At 43.2% G+C, this 27,653-nt stretch overlaps 1 protein-coding gene across 1 annotated transcript in view; it reads left to right on the top strand.

Moving 5' to 3' along the window:
* The window catches only part of LOC126637184 (sorting nexin-2-like), a gene marked incomplete at its 5' end in the record, with an annotated part of 61,773 nt that overhangs the window by 22,522 nt on the left and 11,598 nt on the right, over positions 1–27,653 (top strand). The window contains 4 exons of the mRNA XM_050310176.1: positions 6,993–7,068; positions 8,260–8,373; positions 9,205–9,298; positions 25,292–25,497. Coding sequence (XP_050166133.1) covers positions 6,993–7,068; positions 8,260–8,373; positions 9,205–9,298; positions 25,292–25,497 — 490 coding nt within the window. The remainder of the gene's footprint in view (positions 1–6,992; positions 7,069–8,259; positions 8,374–9,204; positions 9,299–25,291; positions 25,498–27,653) is intronic.

The following is a 27,653-nucleotide window of genomic DNA, read 5'->3' as shown; positions in this document are numbered from 1 at the left end:
AGGTCTGAAGGTAGTTCTCCTCGTTCCCAACAGCGCACCACAAAGTCGTGAAACTTAGCATGGAGTGCTTGGCCACCGTGCTTCCAGACTTCAGGTGGGATTCCGTCAACCCCAGCTGCCTTGCCAATTTTCACATGCCGTATGGTTTTAAGAGTTTGTCCCATAGTGGGGGCAGTATCCAGTTCAGTTTTCACTGGTTGTTGTGAAATGTACTGCATTGTTGAGCCTTGAACTATACAGCTGGTACTGAAGAGAGACTGAAAGTGTTCAGACCACCGATTCAAAATGGAAACTTTATCTGTGAGAAGCATTTGACCATCTGCACTGAGTAAAGGGCTTTGAACCGGGTGTTTAGGACTGTAAGCTGTTTTCAGAGCCTCCTAGAATCCCCTGTAGTCACTTGTATTGAATTTTTTCTGCTAGATTGGTCCACCACTTGTTCTGGATGTCACGAAGTTTCTGTTGGAGCTTGCTACATGCAAGATGAAAGGCTGCTTTTCTTACATAGCAAGATGACTGAGCAAGGTGTGCTTGGTGAGCAGTTCTCTTCTTTCTCAACAATTCCTGGATCTCATGATTGTTTTCATCAAACCACTCCTTGTTTTTCTTGAAGGAGAACCCTAAGGATTCTTCAGAGGACTGCAGGATTCTATTTTTAATAAGTTGTCAAAGCGCTTCGGGAGAGGGATCTATGGAATGAACTTCGAACCTGGACTGAAGATTTACCTGGAAGCTATCTCTCACTGTAGCTGTTTGAAGGTTGTTAACTTGAAGTCTCCTTCTTGGAATGCTGCCCCTTTTATGTTTGAACTTAAGGTGGAGGTTAAGTTTACAGCACAAAAGGTGATGATCTGTTTGGCATTCTGCACTGGACGTCACGCGGGTGTGATGGACATTGCGGATATCTCTCTGTCGGACCAAGGTATAATCAATGAGGTGTCAGTGCAGGGATCTAGGATGCATCCAGGTTGTCTTCAAACTATCTTTCTGCTGAAAGATAGTGTTGGTGATGGTAAGCTGCTGCTCAGCACAAAACTCTAGCAGAAGGCGACCATTATCATTGCGGTTTCCAATACCATGCCTGCCTAGTACTCCTTTCCAGGCTTCAGAGTTCTTTCCTACTCTGGCATTGAAATCACCAAGGATAATGATCTTATCATCTGCAGGAACCTTTTGGATAAGGTGGCATAGGTCGGTGTAGAATTTATCTATTTGGTAGGGTCAGTTTGGAGGGTTGGGGCATATATACTAAAGAGAACAACATGTTGCTTGTTGTGTAGTGGGAGGCATAAGGAGATAATGTGATCAGAATGACCAGTCAGTAGATTTTCGAGTTTAGAGGCAATAGAGTTTTTGATCATGAAGCCAACTCCAGAAAGATGACTTTCAGTTCTGGGTTTACCTGACCAGTAGAGTGTATAACTGGCACCATGTTCTCTAAGGCTGCCTTCCTCATGGAGACAAACTTCACTGAAAGCAGCAATGTCAATGTTGAGTCGTGACAGTTCATGGGCAATTAGAGCAGAGCAATGCTCAGGACGTCCACTGTTTGCAGTATCAAGCATGGTTCTGATGTTCCAGCATGTGAGTGTTAGTTTGAATACACCTCTGAAGGCAGGTGTGTGCCTTTTACTCTTAATCTTTATTTGACCGCAACAGAAGATGCCCGTTGGCTGCGGTTAGCCAACCAGGTGAAGGGTGGAAATGAGCTTTGATCAGGCCACCTTTTCTAGGCCCCTTTCCGTGTGGAGCAAGCAGTGTTCTCCTTGAAAAAGGCTACTTGGTCGTTCAGGATGCTTCCGAGTGAGTCTGACGTCTCCAGAGTCAGACTTAGGCAACCAATGTTCTGAACCACCTGCATGCAGGGTTAGGACTGCAGCTTCCAGTGCACCTTATCACCTACCATTTCGTCCCTTACCTGTTGCTGAAAGGTTTTACAAGTGTGGGTATAACCTTCGAGCCTGCGCAGTGGATTTTTTAGGTGAGGCTCAGTTTGCGCAGAACTGGTTCCACCCTTTACTCCTGAGGTTCATCTGCCAGGGCCTAGCAAGCTTGGACAGTGACAGCGAGGTCCTCAGGATGTAGGTTTAGTTAGAGTATCCTTCTTTTGGATGGATGGCCTTACAGGGCTAAGTGAACTCCATCTACCCGTGTTTAAAATTAGAGTTGTCCTTCTCCTAGGATGACTGCCGGAAGGTTAGTGAGCCCATCCTGACCATGGACACATTTTATCTGTCCCTTCAGTTTTGACCTGTTTGGCATGGGAGACCCTACCAGAGGCATGTGCCACCCCCAGCACAGCTCGCAACCTCATTAGGGCATACAGGCCTCTCCCCAATGAAATAGTTTGGACAAGCTCTTCTCTCGCTACTTTTCCTTCACAGTTTCCTACATTATTACCCAGGGACATTTCCTTGCCCTAAACACCCCTCCAAGACACTATAATTCCAAAACAAACAAACAAAAAAACCAAAACAAAAAAAAAAAAAAACAAAAAATCCCCACATTCCTGGGCAGAAGCGGCAGGCAAACCAAGCCCATCACATCCCACCCTCACTGCGACAATGCCTGAACAGGAGCAAACCCGGCATACCCCTGGGCAGGGAGAGCACACATGTAAGGGGTCCGTCATCCACCTGGGGCTTGGTCACCCTCCACAGCCACTGCCCAGCCCAAACCCCCCAACCCTCAGAGAAACCCACTACCCACCCCAACCTCACCCCCTCTCCCCCCCACCGTGCCACTGCAACCCCCTCCTCACACTGTCCACTTTTGGTCCCCCAAATGGGACTGCCCCACCCACCCCTGTAGGTCCAGGGAACCCCCAGGTCTGTCCAACCCCCTTCCGGCTCCTGCCCGGCCCGGCCACCCCTCTGTATGGTCACTGGTCATCCACCACCCACTCCGCCATCGAGACAGAGCTCCCAACGGCTTCTCCTTGACCTCGACTGCACAGATCAGTGTGGCAGTGTCTCCCATGCATGCAGCTTGACGATGAGCCACAGGAGCAGGAGCGAGTCCCTCACCACCCACCACCCAGCTGCAGGAGCATGCTGAGCGCGTGGCCACTATCTTGGCCCCCTATGGTTACATACAGCTGAGTCAAGTATACAGACTTAATTTTGGTATGATTTTATAATATGCTTATTGCTGTGATGTGATTCTATGTTATTATTAAATCATATGAAAAGAGTACACAATTTAACAGTTTCAGGCAAAGTAGAAAATAAATAGAAATCAGAGGGGTTTGATTGTATGTCAAAGAGCATATCTAATGGATAATATATGAATCTCTTGAGCTTTTGGAGTTACAGAATCAATCTTAATTGGAAAAATATCTCTTCAGAATCTTGTTGCTACCATCCTTCCATTTCTTAAACAATAGAAGAGCATCTGATCTGATATTGACCCTCAAAATACTGATAGGTTGTCCTATCTTACATCTGTCCATCACTAAAGCTTGACATACATTTTAATGTTCGCTACGTAAAATTGCACCCTGTGGCGTTTTGACCTTAGCTGGATGCCAGGTCTCCACCAAAGTCTCTCTATCACTTCCCTCCTCTATGGTACAGGGTTTGTGGGTCGAGATAAGGACAGGGAAAGATCACTCACCAATTAGTGTCATGGGTAAAACAGGCTTGACTTGGGGAAATTAATTGAACTTATTACTATCGGCCATGAAGGAATGGGACTGCATGCACATGATTTGGTTTTCAAGATTCTCTGAAGATGTCTCTGTGTTTCCCTTTTATTAGTGTTATTTGATAAACAGTAGCTGGTGTTGTCATTCAGCTAACCTGAATTCCCAGGATTCTTGCTAAACTGATGTTTTGACTTCACACAATCACACTATCATTCTGTGGCTGTTTTCAACCACAGCAAACCATGCAGACCGTTAAGCGGTTTTCCCACTTTGAGAACACAGAACTCTCTTTGCCAAAACATTGGCAATCCTTTTTGGTTCTAATTAACTGAACGCAGGTGCAGTTGCCTCAACTTGGTCCCACAATTACCAATCAAATCAGAGGAGGATAATGAGAGCTAAAACAAATCTTAGAAATGCCTTCCCCCCCGCCTCCCTCCTTCTCGGGCTTAACTTTATTCCCGATTCTGCACCTCCTCCTTCCAGGGGGGCAGAATGGAGGTTACAGTCAGTTCATCCCATATTTCTGCTGCTGCTTCCTCCTCAGGGAGAGGTCTCCTTCCCATGCTACAGCATGGGCTCCCTGCCACGGGAGACAGTCCTCCACAAACTTCTTCAATGTGAGTCCATCCCACAGGCTACAGTTATTCATGATCTGTTCCAGTGTGAGTGCCTTCCACAGGGTACGGTCCTTCAGGCACAGCCTGCTCCAGCATGGGTCCCCCACAGGGTCACAAGTCCTGCCAGAAAACCTGCTCTAGCGTGGGCTCCTCTCTCCACAGGTTCCTACCAGGAGCCTGCTCTATCGCAGGCTTCCTATGGGGTCACAGCCTACCTCAGGCTTCCATCTGCTCTGGCATGGTCCTCCACAGGCTGCAGGTGGACATCTGCTCCACCATTAACCTCCATGGGCTACAGGGGGACAGCCTGCCTCAGCATGGTCTTCTCCATGAGCTGCAGGAGAATGCTCCAGTGCCTGGAGCACCTCCTCCCCCTCTGTCTTCACTGACCTTGGTGACTGGATAGTTGTTTCTCTCAAATATTCTCACTCTGGCTACAGTTTTCTTCTGTGCAATACCTTCTTTCCTCTTCTTAAATATGTTATGACAGAGGTGTTACTACCATTACTGATTGGCTCAGCCTTGGCCAGCAGTGGGTCCATCTTGGCTCTGTTGGACAAAGGGGAAACTTCTAGCAGCCACCAATGTAGCCCCCCCACTACCAAAACCTTTCCACCAAAACTCAATACACACCCTGAAGTTACTGAAATAGTTCTGTCACTTGGAGTAGAACTCAAACACATCCAGGCTATACAACAATCCTGTTGCTGAAAGAGTGGTGTTATAAGATATGAAGACTTGGAATAAAATATGGGATTGGAGTCTACCCTGGCTTCCAATCAGGAGGCCTGGAGACACACTATTTATAATGTTACTGATTCTTTTGAGAACACACGCAGGATCACTCTCAAGGAGAAAAGACAACGCAGAAAGAATTACGTCTTGTCGATATCACCTGGGGAGTCTTTCTGCTGTGCCTTCTGCAACCAGACTTGTCTATCTCGCATTGGTCTTTTTAGCCATCAGTGCGCTTGTAGCAAGCCTAGGTAGAGCCCTTCTCAAATCTTCGTTCGCGAAGCCTAGCCATGATGATGAACAACCACTTCCAGACAAATTAAGGTCTCTGTGATAGATATGACTTTTTTCCTCCTTGGTTGGTCAGTTGAATAACAGAACTCAGCTTAGGCAAAATTTAATTCACAAATTTGTGTGCATGCTTAAAGTATTGCTTTTTCATTTATTTGTTTAAGCAGTAAAAGTAATATACCACTTTCAGTGGATGTTAAGCACTCTTCCCATACTGGGGAAGAGACTCCTCAGTACTTTTGACACTCTTGGGAAGACTTCATGGTACATTCCGTTTCTTTTTTCAGGAAGACCCTGAAAGTCTTATCTGGCAATGAGCAACTTTTTCATCCTGTTCCTGAGCCAATTTTAGCTAGCTTTTCCATTCAGAACCAAAACATTACCTACCTACTGAGGTGTGCAAAAGGTATTTAGAGGCAATGGTTATGTTGCTGTTTCCTAAAGCTGAGGAAAACAGATTAATGTGTCCCAGAAAGATCAAAGAAATCTGTTCTAGATTGCTTTTTCTAGATTGCCCAGAACTATGGGGAAAGTGAACAGAAAAGCAATGTGCCTTTTGTTTTTAATTCATTGAATTCATTTTAATTCATAGAATAGTGAACTTAAGTGCTACAAGTCTGACAGGTGTCTTCAAGCATACACCTGTAGTTGTCTCCAGTGAAAATGTTATCACCCTTGCAGTAAGTGCTATTCTCTAGTAGCAAATTTCAAAAGAAAAAGTTCTTTTGCTGTGTCAACTTTAACTTGTACTTGCTATTGACTCTCAGAACAAACAAGGAAGAGTTGAGCAATCTAATGTATTAAATAGTTTCACTGCAACTTGTAGTTTCTCTGGGAAGAAAAATAAACCTCTGGTGGTCATATCTAATGAAGGATGGAGAAAATACATTGTGTTTATAATATCGGTATACTCAAACTTTCAGTTAAGTCCCAGTCTATATAACTCTAGGACAGTTTACAAGCAATTTGTGACTATAGTGGGGCAGTTCTGGTACTGTACAGCTGAGTCTTGAGCAAAACTAAAGCTCTGCAAAAAGTATAAATACTGTTAATAATGCTCATATTAATTGTCAGTATTGAATATCATGCTCCCATGATATTTTTAGGTATTAAGTTTCTGTAAAGCATTCTTGTAAATGTCAGACACTTTTTGTTAATACATAATATTAAAATCAGTTATGACAAACTTGCAGTAGTTTTTAGTGAATGAGAACTAGAAATTTCCCTCTTCAACTCATATTTGTACAATCAGTAGTTTTTAGATCCAAGCAGAAATGCAAAAAATTTCAAAAAGAAGAAGTTGCACTAATTTAACTTCTGGGTGGATGAGTCCCATAGAACTAATATAGGTTGAAGGCTGTCTAGCCAACAAATAAATAGTTCATTTAATTTGGTTGTTGTTAGACCAGGAAGCCTTCATTGAGGTGTTAAAAATATCAAGTCTATTATTTTAATACTGTGCAACATAGATTTATGGCAAATTATGACACCTTAAGTTTCCTATAAACAAACTAGGTTAGAAACTATTGCAACTTGTCTTTAGTGGTGATTTTGCAACTGTTCAAACCCTATTAGATAATGAAGAAAGGTTACATGCTGCCTACATTGTAGCCATTCTTTAGCTGAAGGACGCTTTCCAATTCTGTCAGGTCCATGAAATCCATTTTGTTATCTAATATTTGAACTTTTTTAAATCATAGGTATCTACAAAGAACAGTAAAGCACCCTGTCTTGTTGCAGGATCCAGATTTAAGGCTATTCTTGGAAAGTTCTGAGGTATTTAAAGTCTTTTAAGTTCTTTATTTGTTTCCAGACATGGTAAGTAATACATTCTTTGTAGAGACCTAATCTCCTAAATTTACATGAAATCAAATTGGATCGTACCCTTCATGGGGCAGAGTGACAAAAGGCTAATTAGGTAATTGTATACAAAACCTACTGCCTCTACCTCTGATAAATCTGCTGTTCAATTACTTCTGCCAAGTGAGTTGGTCTTTCTGGTTCTGAGTGAAGCTCATTATACACAGAGTGAAAATCCATAATCAGTGCCACCAAGGGTTAAATAAAATCATGAATTAAACTGGTTTGGAAGCAGTTCTTGCCTCTAGGAGTCAAACTAGAGGTTTATTGGCATAACGTGAGCAGGCAGGAAGCGCTGTTGGCCATGTTAGATGTTTTGTGGATAGAGGACCAGTGCTATCAATCTGGCACCTTTCACAAAATGAAATATATTGCGGAACAGATTATCTGTTATGTCTCTCAAAACATGTCTATAAATGTGCATAGTGGATTTGGTGTTATAGTGGATTGTCTTTTAGCCAATGTCAATATCTTAGCTACGCTAATAAGTCACAGAAGCCTTGATTGATAGATAAAGTGTCAATGCTGTTGACACAAAGTATCAGATATGAAGGGTAAGTGGCCTGATAGACTAATGTTAACAAATAATAATATCAATTGCAAGTTTCTTAAATTATTCATGAGGATTTCTAAGTACCTCAAAATGTACAGTTCTCTCAATACTCATGAGGTAGGTTTTGAAACCTAGCCTATATTTAAAAGCAAAAGGACATCAACTTTCTATGATCTGTACACAGTGTGAATCCTGCATTATAATGAAGTGTTTTACAGAATTTATGTATCTAATTATAAATCTAAGCTTTTCTGTTTCTGTAATGGCAGTTTATTCTTTGTAGTATATAGTTGACTATTTAGGGCCTTTGGCTAGTTCATAACTTCTGGCAAATGGGGTTTTTGTTCCATTTAAATGCAAAGGTATAGAAGAAAAGTAAATTGTATTGTTAAGTTTTCCTCTGAGAATGTAAAAATAGTGAAACTGAGAAATTGAATTCCACTATATTGTAACACACAGGAGTAGGGAAAATAGATTATCCTTTTCTCCCTCTTGTACCCAGTTAAACCTCTAGCCTTTTAACCAGTCTGCCCTTATTTGTCATTCATTTCCAGCTGCCTAGAGCTGTTAACACCCAGGCTCTGAGTGGAGCAGGAATATTGAGGATGGTAAACAAGGCTGCTGATGCTGTCAACAAAATGACAATTAAGATGAATGAATCAGATGCAGTAAGAGCTCATTTTTTTTTACTTGAATAATGAATCAAATTAATAATGCTCAACAATTGCATTTTAAAGCTGTAGAAATAGAAAATAAGATAGTAATTTGCTTATTGGCTTGAATTCTTACAGAATCATAGAATCAGATGAGTTGGAAAGGACCTCTGAGATCATCAAGTCCAACCCTTGATCCACTACCACCACAGTTACTAGACTATGGCACTAAGTGCCACATCCAGCCTCATCTTAAAAACCTCCAGGGACAGAGAATCCACCACCTCCCTGGGCAACCCATTTCAATGCCTGATTACCCTCTCTGTAAAGAATTTCTTCCTAACATCTAACCTAAACCTCCCCTGGCAGAGCTTGAGACCATGCCCTCTTGTCTTAGTGATAGCTGCCTGGGAGGAGACCAACCCCCACCTGGCTATAACCTCCTTTCAGGTAGCTGTAGAAAGTGATGAGGTCTCCTCTGAGCCTTCTCTTCTCCAGGCTAAATAACCCCAGCTCCCTCAGCCTCTCCTCATAGGACTTGTATTCAAGTCCCTTCACCAGCCTTATTACTCTTCTCTGGACCTGCTCCATCACCTCGACATCCTTCCTAAACTGAGGGGCCCAGAACTGGACACAGTACTCCAGGTGCGGCCTCATCAGTGCTGAGTACAGGGGAAGAATCACTTCCCTGGTCCTGCTGGCCACACCGTTCCTGATACAGGCCAGGATGTATCTTTGATTTATCAGTTGACCATCCTAACAATAAATGGATAATTTGCTTCTTTAAAACAAAGAATGCTGTTGGTAATGTAAATTATAATCCTAGACTCTTTCCTCTTTTGTCAGTGGTTTGAAGAAAAACAACAGCAATTTGAGAATTTGGATCAGCAACTTAGGAAACTTCATGCCAGTGTTGAAGAATTAGTCTGCCACAAAAAAGGTAACTTTACTTTTAGGTGACTGCATGAGTTTAAGTGCTTAGAGCTTTAGAAAATGTTAATGAAACAGGAACTTAGTATGTCAGAGCTCTTAACTAGCAAATAGTTTTGCAGTAAATTTCAATGCAAAAGTCTTCTAACTACCTTTTTGTTTGAACTGCTCTAACATTTCTGGTATATCTGTTTTTAACCTTAATTTTATCCAAAATATATATCATACCTTCCATTGAACTTGAAAGTTAATGTATTGATTAGCATGGGGTTTTTTTTCTTGCAGAGATTTAACAGCATAACTAGCAAGTGATACACTACAGTAGACATCAATAAATGTATCTAGATCTCATGGTGTCACCTAAAACCGATTGACAGATAGGTTCTTTTAGGGATCTTTGGCAGAATTATGACAGTACTAAGTCATAGTCCATATAAAGATTTATTTTTCCTAACAGGATTTTATGATTAGCATAGCATATAATTTATAATCAAAATAGCACAAGATTTCTATAAGCAGAATCAGTGTAGTATAATTTTCTAAGTAGCATAGTACAGAATTTTATAGCACCACTTAACTTATGTTTTCTAATCACCAGGACCCTCTGCAGATAAGGTCAAATCTTAATACTTGGTTTGCTGTATCAACATAACAATTATAATCTAGACTCAAAAAACATATAAAAGAATACTTGTCACTCAGTCCTCAGAGGAAGTAAGTGATTGTAGAGGCATCCCTGGCCACTGGGAGGTCACAGGTCCCACTGTCCAGCAGCAGTTCTAGTCTGAGTTCTCATTTAGGACTTGTAACTGCTCCATTACTGTTAGGACCCACCCATGAAGGCAAGGGTAACCCAGGTTCTTATTAATAGATCCCTTGAAGCAGACTAGAATGAAACGACACTGAATGACCAGTGTCAAAGTGATGTTCATAGTCCTGTCAAAGTGATGGTTGAGGTTGGGGGTAGGGGGAAAAAGCCTGTGAAACAGAGAGTCCATTGGGTTTATATTATGCTTAGGCTAGGTGGAAACGCCCCTGTACCTTCCCCTGGGGCAGGGAGTTTTACACTAGATGATGTAATACTGGACCACAGGACATTTCAAGACTCTTTGACACCTTCTAAGATGTTACAGCTGCCTATTACATCCCTGCAGTTGAGTCCATTATACCCCATTATGGCCCATCAGCAGAGATGAATACCTTTAGGTTAGATATGAATGTCCCGGTGCTTCCCCAGAGGGGAGTTATCACAGCTGAGTCACTTGTGTAAGGACAAAGAAACACTACCCTGCCTCACAGGATTTTCCTCTTTCCTTATCTCATTCAACACCTAGCTTGTAGCCTGTGGTGGTGGGTGTGCATGCCCTCAGCACCTGAGATAATTGGACAGTAGTGCCACCTTTATCTTATCTCAAGTTCCAAATTCTCAGTCCAAATTCCAGTTAGGAGGCATATTTGGGGAGGGGCAGGCTTTGGTGGTCGAAGATGAGCAGTTGTTTCTTTGCTTAGTTTGCTACAGTGGACAAAAGTCCTCCAATGATCTTAACAATGTTTAAGCCATTAACCATTTCAGTCTCTCACAGTTACGCTTCCCTATTCTGTGACAGAGTCATCAATACCTTGTTATCTGGGTTACCTGTGGCTGGTAAGGAAGGGAGTAGTTAGCCTGGTACCCAGGAATCTTGAGGCTGATAGGGTGGGAAAGAAGAAATCTATTTAATTTATCTACTTGGTTCACAGGACCTTCAGGGCCTTATAATGAGGGGAACAAATACATAACCAGCTCTGTCACAGAGAATGGTTGTTTGCCTTATAAAATGACATTAGTAATGCTAACCATATTACCAGGGGTTGGGAGCAGGGGGTACCAGTCACACCCCATCCCTTGACACCATCACAAACAGGGAAGGATGCCAGTGGTAGTGGTACCATCACCTCTTGCCCACAGTCTGCAACTTAGTAATAAGGTCATAAAGAGGATTCCACTGCAGTAATGGGCTGCTTGTTGTCCCAAGGCTGTTTAATGAGGAGGGAGGAGAGTATAAAACATTGACTTTTAGTAACTGATATGCATAAAGATTTAAAGCAAGATATAATGCAAAATAACGTAATTGCAACAGACAGAGTTAATATTAACAGAACATGACAGGCCCATGCTCTGAAGTCAGGTAACCAAGACCACAACCAAAACCAGGTAGTTGATAGACCTTCTGACAAGGGTTACTCAAGTCATTTGGTGAAAGGTATGAACTTGTCTGTGAATTATGTTTATATGATATTTGATTTGTTTAGATTTGTTAGTATAAAAACAAGTGGTGTTTGACAGTACACATACACCTCCTTGTGTTAGAAGATAATCTATGGCCCAGCAATTTTGAATAGCTAATTGTGATATAGGTCTAAATAAGTGTTTTTACCAGGGGATCAATGCTTATGGCATACAGGCTAATGGTTGCTTAAAAAGGGAGTAGTTAAATTTTTGGTTTGGAATGCACAGGGAGCAAGATGTGCTATGGTACAAGTACTTCTCACTGTTGTGGAAGACTTTTATGTGTTTGTGCTACAGAGCCAAAACTACCTGGATGCTAGAATGGTAGGCCACCCATTTGATTTCATAAGAATATCTAGGGAAATATTCCTCACACCATTGATAAGTCTCCTTTTCACTGTCAGGATGATCAAATTTGAGTAGGCAAGTGTGGCTTATTCAAATAGTGTGATAAGCAATTGGCATATATACAGCCGGTCATGTTATGCCACTTACCAGTGGTCCAACTGTTGTTAGTACTTAACCAACCATTACTCTGTAGAATGTAAAATGTAGAATTAGGACCAGTGAAATTACAAAATCTTTGACAAAATGTACCATAAATATTCCACTCAAGATTCCAGAGTGGTGAAATATTTAAAACAGCAATGTTTTGTTTTTACAGATCCATATGGTTCTTAAATGGGAGTAATTACAAACTCTGGTTCAATTACATCATATCAGCTGAAACTGGGTTTGCATCCAGCTGTAGAGCATAGTCACAAAGGCTTGTTTCTCCCACACTGACTTTCTGTGTTCAAGCATTGTAATGGACCATGGGGTTTTATCATGCAAATGTGCCTTAAAAGGTTGGATTTGATAAGTTGGAGGGCTGGGAAGTATGCCAGTTTAGATTGATACCAAGATGTTTCAGGAACAGATTCAACTAACCATGCAAAATTAGTATCTGAAGATTGAGGATGGTGTAAACAATACTGTAGGGACAGAAAAGTTAGATGCAGAAGATTTATTCGAGGAGGAAAAAGATATTTTGCTCAAGGAAGTTTTTACTGCTAGGAGAACTAGGCCTGGAAAAGACCAGTGTGGGAAAATCCCATTTATTACACCTACTGATGTTTATTCTCTGCCTGTTTCGAGAAGTAGGATTCCTATGTAGAGATAACACTTTCTCATAGACATGTTGTGAGGCCCCTGCTGGGAGAGACTGAGACCATAAAAGCACAGGGGAGAACATAGCCTTGAGGTGCTGTTCTAACAGCACCAGAAATAGGCTTGCTGGGCACTTTTTTTGTATGCTGCATGATCATTCAGTAATACATTGAAGTGTATTCAGGGTTTCCAACTTTGGAATAAACTTTTCTTTAATACCTTATGTGATAGTTTTAATCTAGGCCTTCCTGGCAACCAGCTCGTAACCAAGGAAGTGGCCATGTTCCCAGTATTCCATACGATTTTTACATAAACCAGAGTATAAATAAGAAGGGAGAGAAGCCTTTGCCCTCTTCTCTTCTAGTGGATCTGAAGTTGCAGGTTATCTGCTATTGGTTCTGCTGGTGTGGAGGAGTGAGACCTAGTGAGGCCTTGTAGGCCTTGTGAGGTGGAGAGTGCCAGCGGTCATTTGGTGCAATCCTGCTGTCTCAAGGAGAGTAGTAAGATTTTCTTTTATTAGTTCTTTATTGAGTTGTTCCCAGGTTTCAATTGTGCATATCTGTTTCAGTTTTCTTTTTATCCCTTTTTCCCTTTCCCTTTGGGGGGTGTTTGGGGTCCCTTTGATGTGTACATAGTATTTTAATTGTATATAACTGTGATATATGTAAAAAGATATATTTTGATATAATTTGATTGGTTTTGGGTTCTTCCATATTTTTTTTTTCTTTTGCTCTAAGAGAATAAGGGAGGGGGAGGGGTTTGTTACTGTAAGTTTGGGCATTTGGCAGGGAGCCAGGTCCAAACTATCACACCTTAGCTGTGGTTTGGTCCTCTGGGTTACCTGCGTACATATCAATTCTTACAAATACCAACAGTTTGATTAATTACCCATTTGAGAGATGATGTTCATTAACTGAATGACATTATTATTCCAGTCAAGAACAGTGTCACCCTGACAAAAGTGACAGGCTGACAGTGGGACTTTTAAAGGTTTTGTTGTTTGGAGAGCAGAAAAATGAGCTAATTCCATCAGGCATCTGGTGCATGTTTGTCCATTATTTCAGACAGCTTCAGGTAGGGCTTTACTCCATTTTTCTGTATATAAAGTTTTCTCTAGAGTTCATTTTAGTAGACCATCCCATCTCTCAGCCATGCCATTACTTTGGGGTCTGTAGGGCAGGTGGAACACTCAGGAAACTCCATTATGTTCACACCATTCTTGTACAATTTTATTTTTTAATGGGGACTTATTTCCTATCCCCTATCCATTTGGTGCTGAAAAAGGTAACAAATGTTTTTCCTTCATCAGCTGTTTCAAAAGTCTGTTTAGTTTTGCCCTGTATCCAGCTTTTGCCTCACAGAATATCCATACACAATATATTTAGGCTTCTTAGTAGCATTTAGTATTGGGGGGGTGGGGACAATGATGGGGAGTGGAAAAGGGAAATTCCAATTTTACCCTAACAATTGAATAAGGAACCACTACTCCATTTATCCATTTACTCATATTTTCTGATGTTTCAGAGGGATGACTCCAGGACATGATTCTGCTTTAATCATGGATGATTGCACTCCAGTATCTATGAAAAAACAGTTTTTAATTTATCATTTACTATGGCTTCTTCCAGTTCGAATCCCTGGTCTAGTTTCCCCAACACTACTTTCTGATAGGAAACAAATAGATATTTTTGTGGTTTGAAGGAGTTTCCCTGTATGGGAGGAGTACTAGGCAAAGGTGTAGATAACTTTTCCTCCTTTTCTTTTTCTTTCCCTAGAAATTTTAGTTTTTGAGAGAAGAAATATCCATATTTTAATCATCTATGTAGCAGTTTTGTAAATACTGCTTTCCATCAGATGATTTTTTTAGTATAAATTAAATAAATCAAAGTTTGATTTGTAGTACATAAAAGACCATAAATGTACCTTCTGACACAGATGCGTTATGTTTAAGTATGTGGTCACCTTTCAACTCTGCCTTTTTTAAAGTACATGAAAATGTGTAGCCATGTCAGTGAAGACTCCAAGATGATATGCATGGACAGATGTGCTCTAGAGACGAGGATCGGCCTGAGGAAGCAAGGCGAGCTTTCCCACCTGGCAAGACCTTGAAACTAGAGTACAGAGAGAAGTCCCAGCCCCCCCTCCTGAGCAGGAAGCAGTGGAGCTCTGACTCAGAGGCAGCTCTGACTCAGCATGGGCAGCATCAGCAGGGACAGTGCCCAAGCCCACCCATAGAAAAGCCAGCATCAGGGAGCAAGAGTGACCAGGAGTGCAGAAAGTCAGCTGGGGTGCAGCAGTTCATGCAGGCAGGGAGAGCAGGAAGGGCGCTTAGGTGCTGCCAGCTCAGCTAACTCAGTTGGTGGTCATCACCCTCATCAAGAGAGCTCAGGTATGGTGTCCACTTGGACAAAAGTTGCTTCCTCTGCACATACCAGAAAGGATATGGCGACCCAGACAGAGCGCCCATGAAATCATGCAGTGATCCAGGTCTCAGGCTGCAGGGAGTGCCAGAGCCTCGCGCTGCTCTCAGAGGGTAGCAGAGAGAACAGCTGTGTGAGGTACAATCAGGTCAATTATCTGCTCAGCCCAGTGGTAGAGCTGAGAGACAAAGTAGAAAGAATAAGTAGTATTAGGGACTGACTCTGAGGAAGAGATTGACTGGTGGAGCCACTCTCTACCATGCCTTAGACAAATGCACCCACCATCCACTTCATAAGAAGCAGAGGATCCCCTACCCTATGCTCTCACCACCAGGAAGAAGGAGGGGACCTTAAAGACAGAGGGGAGTGAAAATGGGTTTCTACTTGGGATGGCAGGCAAATACCCTCCCACCCTACCTCACTTTCCCAGGTGCCCTTACACAATAGGTATGAGGCCATGGAATCAGAGGACCAGGAAAATGAGAATGTGGATGAACCCTACCCTCTGCATTATGACCTCCTCAATTAAGAAAAAAAGAAGGGTAGTAGTCACTTATGACTCCCTTTTGAGAGGAATGGAGGGCCTGATATGCCGACTGGACCCAACCCATAGGGAGATGTGTTGCCTCCCTGGGGCCTGGGTAAGAGACATCACCAAGAAACTTCCCAACCTGGCACAGCCCACTGACTATTACCCACTACTGGTTTTCCCGGTAGGTGCTGACCAAGTCCCAACATGAAGTCTGCAGACAATCGAGAAGGACCTCAGGGCCTTGGGCCAACTAGTCCAGGGATCTGGAGCACAAGTTGTGTTCTCTTCTGTCCTGCCAGTTGCAGGGAATCACAAAATACACTGAGTTTGAAGGAAAGCACAAGGATCATCAAGTCCAACTCTTAGCCCTGCACGGGACTGTTGTTGTATATGAGGACGACCATAAAAATAAAAACTGGGCACTCTATGTTGATGGCCTACATTCAGCTTTTTATTGCTTCGTGCAATATATTACATCTTGTTCTCACACAGAAGCACTCACACTCTGCCTGTAGAATCTTACATACCAAAACTATTCTTAGCTCTGTTATCTATATATTATTACCAGCCTTCACATATGATTGGATGTTCACTTCTTATTTACATTCTTTCCTTGCTGCTAGGCTCCACGGCCTTGCTGCATACCTCCACACAGGACCATCCCCAAGAGTCACACCATGAGCCCAAGAATATTGTCCAAATGCTTCTTCAGCTCTGGCAGGCTTGGTGCTGTGACCACTTCTCTGTGAAGCCTGTTCCAGCACCCAACCACCCTCTGGGTGAAGAACCTCTTTCTAATATCCAACCTAAGCTCCCCTTACACAACTTTAGACCATTTCCTCGGGTTCTGTCACTGGTCACCACAGAGAAGAGATCAGTGTCTGCCCCACTTCTTCCCCTCATAAGGAAGTTGTAGACTGCAATGAGGTCTCCCCTCAGTCTTCTCTTCTCCAGGCTGAACAGACCAAGTGACCTCAGCTGCTCCTCATATGACTTCCCCTCAAGGCCCTTCACTATCTTCGTTGTCCTCCTCTGGACACTCTCTAAGAGCTTAACATCCTTCTTATATTGCGGTGACCAAAACTGCACTCAGTAGTCAAGGTGAGGTCACATCAGTGCCTCAGTGGGACAATCACTTCCCTTGACTGGCTGGTGATGCTTTGCCTGATGCACCCCAAGACACAGTTGGCCCTCCTGGCTGCCAAGACACACTGCTGACTCATATTCAACTTGCTGTTGACCAGGACCCCCAGGTCCCTTTCCACGGCACTGCTTTCCAGTATCTCGTTCCCCAGTCTGTCTGTACATCCAGGGTTGCTCCATCCCAGGTGCAGAATCTGGCACTTTCCCTTGTTGAACTTCATAGGGTTGGTGATTGCCCAGTCTTCTCATTTGTCGATGCAGGACCTCCCTGCCTTCAAGGGAGTCAACAGCTCCTCTGAGTTTTATGTCATATGCAAACTTGCTTAGTATCCCTTCCAGTCCTGCTGTTAATCCAGCTGTGTGCTGGACAGTTTGTCCAGAAGGATCCAGTGAGAGACAGTATCAAAAATATCTCCCAGATTAATCTTCTCCATAACTTTACCAGGCACTGAAGTGAGACTGACAGTACTGTATTATCCGGAGTCCTCCCTCTTGCCCTTCCTGAAAATCGGGACGTTTGCCAGGCTCAGGTCAGCTGGAACCTCACTAGATTCCCAAGATCACTCAAAAAACATGAAGAGAGGTTTTGAGATTACATGATGGGGCAAGAAACAGAAAAATCATTCAGATGAACATCTGGCTTTGAGACTGGTGTTACCAGCAGAATTTGGGGGTTTTGATCATGGATCAGTTTATACAACACTGAGCCTGCTGGCAACAAAGGGGTCCATCTGTCTCAAAGAATAAAAGGATCCTAGCTCAGGAGTTAGCAGGCATTGTTGAGAGAGCTTTAAACTAGATTTGAAGGGAGATGGGGACATAGCCAGGATCAACAGAGATAAGGTGTGGGAGGGGGACAACCTTAGTGCACACCCTAGTAGCAAAAGGAGGCTTAAGAGGGGATACCTCCAGCAAACGCATGCAGCCAAAGACATAACCACAGGACAGGACTATGGGGCATCCATTTGCACCCCTACTGAGACATTGGCACAATCAAATACTTCTATAAAATGCCTGTACACCAACACACTACAGTATGGGGAACAGATAGGAGGAACTAGAGATCTATGTGCCAGTCACAGGCTGATCTCATTACGATTGCAGAGATGTGGTGGGATAGCTCACTTGACTGGAATGTTGTCATGAAGGGCTACACGCTGTTTCGGAGAGACAGACTAGGAAGGCACAGTGGTGGAGTTGCCCTCTATGTGAGGCAACACTTGGAATGTATCGAGCTCTGTCTTGGTGAGGATGATGAGCGAGTCAAGAGCTTATGGGTTAGGATAAAAGGGCAAACTAGTAAGGGTGATGTTGTGGGTGTTTCCTACAGGCTGCCTGATCAGGAGGAGGAAGAAGTGGATGAGGCCTTCTACAGGCAGTCTAGAAGCAGCTTCAAAGTCACAGGCGCTGGTTCTTGTGGGGAATTTTAACTACCCAGACATCTGCTGGAGAAGCAACACAGCAAAGCACAAACAGTCCAGGAGGTTCCTGGAAAGCATTGATGTCAACTTCCTGTTACAGGTAGTGGAGGATCCCACAAGGAATGGTGTGCTGCTCAACCTCATACTAACAAACAGAGAAGGCTGTTACAACCTGCTTTAGAAGCTCCACACTTTACTGGTTGTTACACTTTTATTTCAAGCTTTAAGAGATTTTGCTCACACAAACTCTTGCAAAGCCTTTTGATCCTTTGGTACCCTGAGTTCACATCTGGAGAGAAATTATACATTTTTCTCCAAGAGATTTCTTTTAATTTGGTGAGAAAAGAGAGGTTTTGGTAAAAAGGGTTTAACAGAAATAACATGCAACTTCACAAAAGCATTACAACAGGTTGCTGAAACTAGCAAGCATTGCTGTAGTAAGGGAATCTTTGTTACATCCAGCAAACACAAACTTAAGTGAAATACTGACAAGTTGCCCACAGGAGTAAAGGAAGAGAGATTAAGAGAAGAAAGAATAAAGATAGAAAGAGAGGAGAGAGACATATTTACCACTCTGGAGGTCATGTGTTGACAGGTCAGGAGGGCAGAGGCCAAAGGGGGGATGGAGACCTCGTGTGTTGTCTATTTATAGACTGGCTATTGTGGCCACTCCCCCTAGGCAGGACCTTTGGCTCACTGCCACTCACTGTCCCCTCAGCCAAAGTGAGGGGTGCCATAGCCAATTAGAGGCTGCAGGGGGCGCTGTGTGGGTGGGCCACCAGGCAGACCTTTTATTGATAGCCCAACCACATGTGCTCTGCATGGGTGCAGCTATGTTGGCTACAGGCCTAAGCCTAGCCCTTCCTCCCACCCCTAAACAGACAACATGGTTTATTCAACCCATCAATCAAACAATCTGGCAAGATATGAATCTGGTCTCTGACAAAGGCCTTGTTGGAGATGTGAATGTTGGGGGCAGCCTTGGCTTCAGTGACCATGAGATTGTGGAGTTCAGTATTGGGTGAGGACGAAGTGTTGAAGAAACAACTGGATGTGGCACTTGGTGCTATGGTCTAGTTGACAAGGTGGCAATCAGTCAAAGGTTGGACTCACAGAATCATGGAATCAATCAGGTTGGAAAAGACCTCTGAGATCATCAAGTCAAAGTTTTGACTGAACAACACCATGTCAACTAGACCATTGCAGTAAGTGCACTAGTCATTTCTTGAACACCTCCAGGAATGGTGACTCCATCACCTCCCTGGGTAGTCCATTCCACTCCTTGACAACACTTTCTGTGAAATTCCTCCTCATGTCCAGCCTGAACCTCCCCTGGCACAGCTCGAGGCTATTTCCTCTCATCTTTCACTAGTTAAGCTCACCTCAACTTCCAATGCAGACATTTGTTGAGATCCCCCTGTGTATGGAGTGGGAAGACTTTGCTATGGTAACATGCTGCCTTCAGTGCATCAGCCTTCTGCTTACACTGTAGCTGCGAAGGATCTGATGGAAATGTTTTTTAGGAATCAGTACACCACAGAATTATACTCTATTGGAAAGTTTCCAAATATGCATGACTTTTGCTAACCTATATGATGTGGGTACCCTCATTTTCCAGTTAGATTATCACACCTATGCTTTTCACATTGCTAATGTTTCCCCCACAGAAGCTTGTGTGATCTTTGTTAATGCCACCAATTTTAAACAATGTTCCCACAAAGGTGTTCTCCAAAACCACATGGCTTTGTATTACTTACACATGGCCACTGCTGTAGTGAGCTTGATGGTATGTGCTGTTTCATCATTAGCCATGAAAGTGAAAAAGTTCTTTCTCTTCAAAAAGAACTTAAACAATTGAAGCAGCTGGCTCAGGGTATTCGTCAAATGCAGGGAGATCAGTGGTTGTGGTCATGGCTGAGATCCCTCTGAGGCCAGGCTGCACATTTAGTGCAGGGTTGTTTGCTTTAATTCTGGGATGTGTTGTGTTGTACTTTGGTATTACCTGTGGAATTAAGTTGTGTTTTTAGGACTCTATAAAACTCAGTAAGAGCTACACTCTGCAGACTCAGACAATACTTTGTAACTCTTCATGGAGGAGGTGAGGGGAGGAGTATAGGGCATGAGAAGATTTGGTTACAGTAACCCAGAATAATCAGCCTCCTCATCTGAATATGTAGAGACCCAAGCACATCTTATCTCACTGTTATGGTAACCTGGAGTAGTTCACTTTCCCTTCATCTGCACATACCCTTGCACAGCCCATATGTGAAGGTCAGCTGCAGGAATTTGGACAACAGCATCTGCATTACATCAGCAAGTTCACTAATGAGCAAAACAGGACATTGCATATGTATGATATGTTAATCCATGCAAGTTTTATTATCCACCCCTGTGGTGCTTTCCCGTGAGCTTCACTCACTCCTGAGCAGGGTTCCACGGTGTCAGGTCCCCATTCGATTATCATCGATGTCCTGGGGCTCCCACCATGGTAACACTGCACTTTCATTAAAATCAAAGCTTTCAGCTGATGAGTGTGCCTTGTCCATGAGGGATCCATACCTGTTTTTTGCTCATAACACCCTGTCACTCCAGAGATCCAAGTGGGTTCTTTGCCCCTATACCCTGATTGTTCCAGGATACACTGTACACTGATGTTCTCCAAAGTCCACTGAGTCCATGAAGTTATTCCATTGTAGAAGGCCACTAGATTAGTTAGGTATGATTTGTTCTTGGTGAAGCCTTCCTGGTTGTCTCTATCTACTTCCTTGTCTTTCACACATTTTGACATGTTTTCCAGGAGGATCTACTCCATGATCTTACCAAGAACAGAGGTGAGGTTGACTGGTCAGTAGTTCCCAGGGTCCTCCTTATTACCCTTTTCAAAAAGTGGGTGCAATGTTTCCCTTTTTCCATTCACTGGGGACTTTGCCTGACTGCCATGACTTTTGAAATATGATAGAGTGACTTGGCAGCTACATCAGGCAATTCTTTCATGACCTTGGGATGCACCTCATCAGGTCCCAACTTTGGTCAGTGGTGGGTCCATCTTGGAGCCGGTTGACACTGGCTCTGTTGGACATGGAAATAGCTTCTTGCATCTTCCCACTGAAGCCACTCCTGTAGCTCCCATGCTACCAAAACCTTGCCACACAAACCCGATATACCTTAGCACACCTTAATGCCCTGATTGTTCTTACTACATCAGCAGCCCTTGGGTCTTCTCTGCTGGTCAAAACTCCATCCCCTTCCACCACTATATCTAGTTCAAATCTCTCCTTTTAAGCATGGCCAGGTTATTGGTGAAGACCCTCTCGCCCCACCTGGCCAAGTGAATGCCATCAGTTCCCAACAGATTTGCCTTCTCAAAGGTAGATCTGTGATCATGGAAACCAAAACCATGTTCATTTCGGGTCCTCCTTCCTGAATCCCTATTTTTGACCTGTGCTCTTGATCATTTAGTCTTGAGGGACATAGAGTCTCTTTTGATGGTTCTAATTTGCCTCCTTGCAGTAACATTGGAGCCTACATGGAACAATAGGAGCAAATCATAGTCTGTAGGGTCCACCAGACTTGGTAACCTCTCAGTGACATGAATACAAGCTCCTGGTAGGCAGAAAACTTGTCTAGAGAAATTGTCTGGATGACAAATGGGTGTTTTTGTGCCTCTCAATGAGGAATTACTAATTTCCAATTACTAATACTTTACATGCTTTTTTGGTGGTGCTGGTTCTAATGAGGGTGGACGATTGGATCAACTTTGCATGGTTGACTTCTCCTGGATCTTGTCTGTTACACATGTGCGTTATCATTCTCCAACACCCAGAGAATCATATCTGCTATGTAGGGGTACTTTAGGGAAAGGGGGAAAGTTCTTCCTTCTGCCAAGGAGAGACAAAGGGTCCTGTTTCCTTCATGTCTTGAGTTATTTTGTTGGTCAGCTGAATCCAGACTTTATTTCCCCTTGCACAACCTTAAGTCAGGACTGTCTCTCAGCTGTGACAGCATTCAATATCACATATCCATCTCCTGCTTACATATTTTTGGTTCTTGCAAACCTCACATCGTTGGCCTTGGCCCATTGATCCAACCTGTCCAGATCCCTCTGCAGAGCCTTCCTACACTCCAGCAGATCAGCACTCCTACCCAACTTGGTGTCATCTGTGAATTTACTGAGGGTACACTTGATCCCCTCCTCCAGATCATCAGTAAAGATATTGAACAGTACTGGGCCCAATACTGAGCCCTTGAGGACACCACTAGTGACCAGATGCCAACTGGATGCAGCACCATTCACCACCACTCTGGGCCCGGCTATCCAACCAGTTCTTAAGCCAACAAAGAGTGTACCTGTTCAAGCTGTGGGCTGCCAGCTTTTCCATAAATATGCTGTGGTGTCAGCATATAGTGTCAAAGGCTTTGCTGAAGTCCAGGTAGACAACATCCACAGCCTTTCCCTCATCCACTAGGTGAGTGGTCAGGCAGAACCTGCCTTTCCTAAACCCATGCTGGCTGGTTCTGATCCCTTGGTTGTCCTGAATGTGCTGTGTGATCACATTCAATATGTTCTATAACCTTACCAGGCACTGAGGTCAGGTTGACAGACCTGTAGTTCCTTGGATCCTCCTCCAGGCCCTACTTGTGGATGATTATGACATTGGTAAACCTTCAGTCATCTGGGACCTCCCCATTTAGCCAGGACTGAAGAAAAATGATGGAGAGTAGCTTGGCGAGCTCTTCTCCCAGCTCCTTCAGTACCCTTGGGTGAATCCCATCTGGCCCCATAGACTTGTGAGTGTCTAAGTGGCACAGCAGGTCACTAACTACTTCCGCCTGGATTTCAGGGGGTCTATTCTGCTCCTTGTCCCTGTCTACCAGATCAGGGGGCCAGTTTCCCTGAGGATAACTGGTTTTATTGTTGAAGACTGAGGCAAAGAAGTCATTAAGTACCTCAGTCTTGGTGACTATATTCCCCCCCCCCCATCCAATAAAGCATGGAGGTTTTCCTTGGACCTCCTTTTGTTGTTAATGTATTTATAAAAAACACTTTTATTTGTCTTTTACAGTAGTGGTCAGATTAAGTTCTAACTGAACATTCACCTCTCTAATTTTCTTTCTACATGACCTAACAACATCCTCATACTCTTCCTGAGTTGTCTGCCCCTTTTTTCAAAGGTCATACACCCTCTTTTTCCCCCTTAGTTCCTGCAAAAGCTCCCTGCTCAGTGAGACCAGTTTTCTTCCCCATGGGCTCGTCTTTTGGCACATAGGGACAGTCTACTCCTGTGCCTCTAATATTTCTTCCTTAAAGTATGTCCAACCTTCCTGGACCCCTTTGTTTTTAAGGACTGTTTCCCAAGGGACTCTCCAAACCAATGTCCTGAATGGGCCAAAGTCCGCCCTCCCGAAGTCCAAGGCAGAGGTTTTGTTGACCCCTTTCCTTACTTCACTAAGTATTGAAAACTCTATCATTTCATGGTCACTGTGCCCAAGATGGTCTTCAACCATCACATCTCCCACTAGCCCTTCTCTGTTCATAAACAGGTCTAGCAGGGTACTACCCCTGGTATGTTCACTTTACCAGCTGTGTCAGGAATGTGACTTGATGATCTGAGGTCTTTTACAACCTAAATGATCCTGTGATTCTTATGAAGATAGGCTGAGAGAGTTGAGCCTGTTCAGCCTCAAGAAGAGACAACTGAGAGGGGACCTCATCAATGTCTATAAGCATTTGAAGGGAGGGTGTCAAAAGATGGAGCTAGGCCCTTCTTGGTTGTGCTGGGCAATAGGACAAGAGGCAACGGGCAGAAACTGATGCACGGGAAGTGCCACCTGAATATGAGAAAGAACTTCTTTACTGTGTGACTGACTGCACACTGGAACAGATTACCCAGAGAGGTTGTGGAGTCTACCTCACTGGAGATATTCAAGAACCGTCTGGACACAATCTTGTACAATGTTCTCTAGGATGACTCTGCTTGAGCAGAAAGGTTGGACCAGATGACCCACTGTGGTCCCTTCCAACCATACCCATTTTGTGTTTCTGTGTCTTAAGTTGCTTTCTCATACCTCTACCAGGAATTATTCTCTGTAGAGGCAGATGTCTCTGATATCAGATGTCCTCAAGGTTAAAGAGTATTTTAAGACGTAATGAAAATGGGAATCTATCTGATTACTGCTGGTTTGACACCTGATCTTAGATTTCAAGTAATGCTTTTTTTTTTTAAATCACATTTAAATTGTGATAGTTTTAAATATCTGAAGACTTATCTTTTACAAATATTTATGGTGTTCTGATGATTCTGTAAAAGCAGCACAGTTATAAACAAGCTTTTAATCCTTAACTAACGTGGATTACAATGAGATTTTTTTCAAAGTTTCTTCAAAGGAGTTGACATTGTACACAACTTGACATGATGTTTGATAACACAGTTGCCTAAGTGTTTGTTAATGAATAAACTCAAAAGTCCAGCTTCATGGATGCCAGGCACAAAGTCACATGCTTTTTTTTTTAAGGCATGTCAAAACATAACAATTTATTACAGTATCAACAGTCTTGTTAAGTATACTTTAGTCAATGGAACAGTATAATGGAAGCAAATTCCACTCTGGTTTTGATGTTCTCATTGAGTAATTTTCTTCCTCTTCTCCCCCCCCTCCCCCACCTGCATGGAACAACTTCACTACAGACCAGTTAGGATCATCTTGAATTTTCTGTATAGGAGACTTGACTTTTGGTTTGTAGGCTTGGACTTTTTCTGAACTAAGTAGTTGGATTATACTGAAGTGGCAGTTTCTTCCATGTGTTTTGCAAGACACAATAGGCATCACATAACAGGCTCAGCAAATCATTTACTCATGTTGGAGAGTTTTGAGTGCATTGTGTTCTCCTAAATGTCACTTCATTATAATGTCAGTATGTATTTTATCATGAGCTTTGGGAAATATAATTTTTTTTTTCAGTTTGTAAACTTACAGTTGCTGTAGGGCAGAGGTCTGTTTGGTTGATCTATCTTGAAGAGTAGCATAATAAATTAACTTCATTGTATTGGATGTCACTCCTGTATTTCAGAGCTTTCAGCCAACACAGCTGCCTTTGCTAAAAGTGCTACCATGTTAGGTAATTCTGAGGACCACACTGCTCTATCCAGAGCTTTGTCTCAGCTTGCAGAGGTTGAGGAGAAGATAGATCAGTTGCATCAAGAACAAGCTTTTGCTGATTTTTGTGTGTTCTCAGAACTGCTTAGTGACTACATTCGTCTTATTGCTGCAGTAAAAGTAAGTACTACTAGGAAAAATGTATAATGTTTGTGTTTAGGGTCACACTTTGTATATTTAAGATAAATGACCAAGTTGTATGGGGCTCTGAGCAACCTGATCTAGTGGAAGGTGTCTCTGCCCATGGCAGCGTGGTTTGAACTAGATGATCTTTTAGGTCCCTTCCAACCCAAACCATTCTATGATTCCATGAATGTTTGTATGTATTTGCACACTTCGTTATGCAGTTAAGACTTTCTGAGTTTTTACCTGAAATTCCAATCAAGTAAAATGAATGAATCCACAATTAATTATCCTCATGTTTAAAATTGTTGTGAAAAAATGGGCATGGATTAATAGGATCCAGACAAAATCTAAATGGTGAATATCTTCTAATTAGAGCAATATTATTTGTACAGAGTATTTAGGGACACCATACTAGTTAGCATGCTGAACATGTTTCTTTCAGGTAACTGATTTTTGCACTATACTCATAAAATGTTTTCAAGGACATAATTTGGCTATATTAGATAACCAATAGTTTCAGTAAATAAGCAACAAATATTGCTTGTGGATTTACATCTCAGTAAAGAAAGTATTCAATTTTGGTGTACTGTATGATTAGGTTTTGACATAGGGAGAGATTGTATTAGGTTTATGCGGTAAGGTTTTGGTAGGCAGGGGGTTCCAGGGGTGACCTCTGTGAGAAGAGTCCAGGGCTTGCCCTGTTCCAGACACAGCTGGTTCCAGACAGTTCCCCAATGGACAGCATTCAATATCACATATCGATCTCCTGCTTACATTCCTGGATGTTACACTGCCTGTTGACCTCCTCTTGTAACATGTCTGCTTGTCTGAGGAGTTCTTGCTGGACATGCAGCTATGACATCCAATGCTGCCTTCAGGTGCTGCAGGCACTTCCAGGTGCTGGAACTCCATGCAATCTCAGCTCTGGACAGCTATTTCAGTCCTTGGGAGGTCTGTTTGGTTGGAGACATCAGCATAGGTAGGCTGAAGTGCTTCTGTTTGGGTTTCAGCCTAAGCCTTGCAGTTGTGGTAGGTGGACACCATTTTCTTTCATCAGGACACAGTCTCCTTGTAGTTTACAGAAAAAAATCACAGAATTGCAGAATCAATTAGTTTGGAAGAGACCTCTAAAATCATTGACTCCAACCTTTGAATGAACACCACCATGTCAACTAGACCATGGCACTAAGTGCCACATCCAGTCTTTTCTTAAACACCTCCAAAGACAGTTTCCATTCCAATGTTTAACAACCCTTTCCATGAAGAAATTACTCCTGATGTCCAGCCTGAACTTCCCCTGGTGCAACTTGAGGCTATGTCCTCTTGCCCTGTCCCCAGTTGCCTGGGAGAAGAGGCTGAGCCCCACCTGGCTACAACCTCCTTTCAGGTAGTTGTAGAGAGTGATGAGGTCTCCTCTGAGCCTTCTCTTCTCCAGGCTAAACAACCCCAGCTCCCTCAGCCTCTCCTCATAGGACTTATGTTCAAGTCCTTTCACCAGCCTTGTTACCCTTCTCTGGACATACTCCAGCACCTCAGTGTCCTTCCTGAATCAAGGGGCCCAGAACTGAACACAGTACTCCAGGGGTGGCCTCACCAGTGCCGAGTACAGAGAGATAAACACTTTCCTGGTCCTGTTGGCCACACTGTTCCTGATACAGGCCAGGATGCCATTGACTTTCTTGGCCACCTGGGAACACTGCTGACTCATGTTTAGCCCTCTGTCAACCAGCATCCCCAGGTCCTTTTCCACTGGACCGCTTTCCAACCACTCTGCTCCCAACCTGTAGCGCTGCATGGAGGTTTTGTGGCCAAAGTGTAGGACCTGGCACTTGATCTTGTTGAATCTCAAATGGTTCATTTATTTATAAAATGGAAATTATTTTGAAAGACCTCTTCCTTCTGATTCAAGTTCCTTGGAGATCTCAAGCTTCCAAGTAGGCTTGCACAGCCAGCAGCTAGCTGAGATGACTGTCAGGGTTGCAGCCTAACCCTGTATGTGAACAGAGCAGGCAGCAGCAAACACTGTCCTTCTTGCGCATTCTATCGCACTTCCACTGTTGCTCCCAACTGACACCACTCCCTGTTTGCACTCCCTGATCATTGGCACGCCCTAGGATCCAGTTATATGCAGTTTCCCACAGTTTGAACTG

The sequence above is a fragment of the Myiozetetes cayanensis genome, unplaced genomic scaffold (genome assembly GCF_022539395.1).
Source record: "Myiozetetes cayanensis isolate MyiCay16 unplaced genomic scaffold, myiCay2020 scf149, whole genome shotgun sequence".
Classification (NCBI taxonomy): domain Eukaryota; kingdom Metazoa; phylum Chordata; class Aves; order Passeriformes; family Tyrannidae; genus Myiozetetes; species Myiozetetes cayanensis.
Note: the sequence above shows the minus strand (reverse complement) of the source record. Positions and strands in the feature narration are given on the sequence as shown.